Source organism: Chaetura pelagica, unplaced genomic scaffold, assembly GCF_000747805.2.
Source record: "Chaetura pelagica isolate M959 unplaced genomic scaffold, ChaPel_1.0 scaffold1553, whole genome shotgun sequence".
Taxonomy (NCBI): domain Eukaryota; kingdom Metazoa; phylum Chordata; class Aves; order Apodiformes; family Apodidae; genus Chaetura; species Chaetura pelagica.
Genome location: NW_009952661.1, coordinates 16944 through 19016, shown reverse-complemented (window position 1 = coordinate 19016; position 2073 = coordinate 16944). Strand labels below are relative to the sequence as shown.

Below are 2073 nucleotides of genomic sequence, written 5' to 3'. Positions count from 1 at the left end.
CGCCCCCCGACCCCGCGTCCGGGTTGCCGTGCAGGTGCATGCAGCGCACGGTGGAGGTGTGGCCGTACAGCGTGTGGACACACTCGCCCGTGTCCGCGTTCCACACCTTGAGGGTCCGGTCGGTGGAGCCGCTGATGACCACGCTGTCCCTCATCTGCGAGGACCACACGCCCCCCGTGTGGCCAACCAGAGTCTGCACACACTGCAGGGCAGGGACCAGGTGGGTGGGATGGACCCCAAAGCCCATCCAGTCCCACCCCTGCATGGGCAGGGACCCCTCTCAGCAGCCCAGGCTGCTCCAAGCCCCATCCAACCTGCACTTCAACACTGCCATGGATGGGGCAGCCACAGCTCCCCCAGGACAGGCTGAGGACAGGACATCCCCGGGCTCCCCAGGTCAGGGATCAGCTCCTGCAGTCTCAGGCCCCTCCATGACAGGTGTCACTTGCTGTCCCAAACCCGGGTCCCCAGGAGGGTGGCTCACCCTTGCTGATGGCCACTGAGAACCCTCATGGGGCCTGATCCTGCTTCTGCTCCTGCTCCTTCAGAATCACAGGATCATTTCGGTTGGAAAACTCTTAAGATCCTCCAGTCCCACCATTCCCTCAGCCCTGCCAAGGCCACCCCTGCCCCGTGTCCCTCAGCACCATCTCCAGGGCTTGGAAACCCCCCAGGGATGGGGACTCCCCCCCTGCCCTGGGCAGCCTGTCCCAGCCTGTCCCCACACCAGGGGACTGACACCCTGTGCCAGCTCTTCCCACAGAGCCCATCAACCCCCCTCCCCAGCCCTGGTCTGCAGAGAGCCCTCACCACCCTCCCCCAGTCCCTGCAGCAGGGCAGGGCCGGGCAGGGCCCTGGGGTGACAGGTCTGGGGACAGCAGCTCACCTCCCCAGTGACAGCCGACCAGACCTTGAGCGTGTTGTCATCGGAGCCGCTGACGATGCGCCTGCCGCAGAACTGCAGGCAGGTGATGACGTGGTCATCGTGTCCCTTCAGCACCTGCAGGAGCCACCGTGAGGGACAGCCTGGGGGCACTGTGAGGGACAGCCCAGAGCCCACTGGGTCACCAGGGAGGGACCTTAGGAAGGGTGAGGCAGCCTTTGGGAATGGTGGATCAGGCTTTAGGAATGGCAGAGCAGCCTTAAGAATGGTGGATCAGCCCTTGGGGATAGTGGATCAGCCCCTATGGAGGGTGGAGCAGCCTTTGGGAATGGTGGATCAGCCCTTGGGGATGGTGGGGAAGCAGCAAGCACTGAGGAGGGACAAAACACCAGGTCCTGGCACCTCCTGCCCCTCCCCTGCAGAGCAGCAGCTGCAGCAGGAGCTGGGGGGACACTTGGTGGCTCCTACTGGGGACAGTGGGGGGCTACACAGGGGACCCTTGTGGCCATGGTGGTCCTACCCCAGCCCAGAGCCTCGTGGCCACCAGCTGGGCACATCCAGGAGCCCCGGGTCCCCTTCCAGCACCGAAGGGAGGGGGTGGGAGACCACCCAGCAACAGGTGCAGGCAGGGAGGGAGCAGGGAAGGAGAAGGATGCTGGGGATGGGGGAGACCCCCTGGCCCTGGAGCCTGAGGGGGCACGGAGGTGCCAGAGGGCTTGGGAAGGGGCCAGGAACACTGGGGGGAGCTGTGGAACAGGCCTCTGAAAATAGAGAGCACAGGACAGAGCCTGTCACCTGAGGGAAGGGGTGTCTGGGGCTCTGCTGTCCGTCCCCAGGCAGAGACAAAAGCAGTCCCCCTGTCTCCAAGCCACCCACCAAGACACGGTGGGCTGAGCTGGAACAGCCAGGGCCCCAGGGATGCTCTGGGGGGCCATGGGTCCCCTCCCTGCAGCAAGGCAGGAGCTGCAGCCTCAGGGGCCTCTGAACTCCAGCATTCCCAGGGGGGTTCCCCTGCCTGCCCCCGAGGACGGGCCGGGCTTCTCCAGCTTCTCCTGAGGCACATTCAGAATTCCTTGTGTGTTCCCACCCCAGGGGTCACGGGTGTTTCTGGGCCACCTCCTCCCTCTTTGGCTCCCTACATGACCATGTTCTGGAGCCAGGGGCCCCTGGGGGACCCACCATGGAGGACC

General features: G+C 65.2%; 1 protein-coding gene across 1 annotated transcript in view; it reads right to left on the bottom strand.

Moving 5' to 3' along the window:
- The window catches only part of LOC104385318 (F-box/WD repeat-containing protein 7-like), a gene marked incomplete at its 3' end in the record, with an annotated part of 7785 nt that overhangs the window by 3614 nt on the left and 2098 nt on the right, over nucleotides 1-2073 (bottom strand). Inside the window, exons 6-7 of the mRNA XM_009993756.1 lie at nucleotides 887-1035; nucleotides 15-202 (exon numbers count right to left, since the gene is read on the bottom strand). Coding sequence (XP_009992058.1) covers nucleotides 15-202; nucleotides 887-1035 — 337 coding nt within the window. The remainder of the gene's footprint in view (nucleotides 1-14; nucleotides 203-886; nucleotides 1036-2073) is intronic.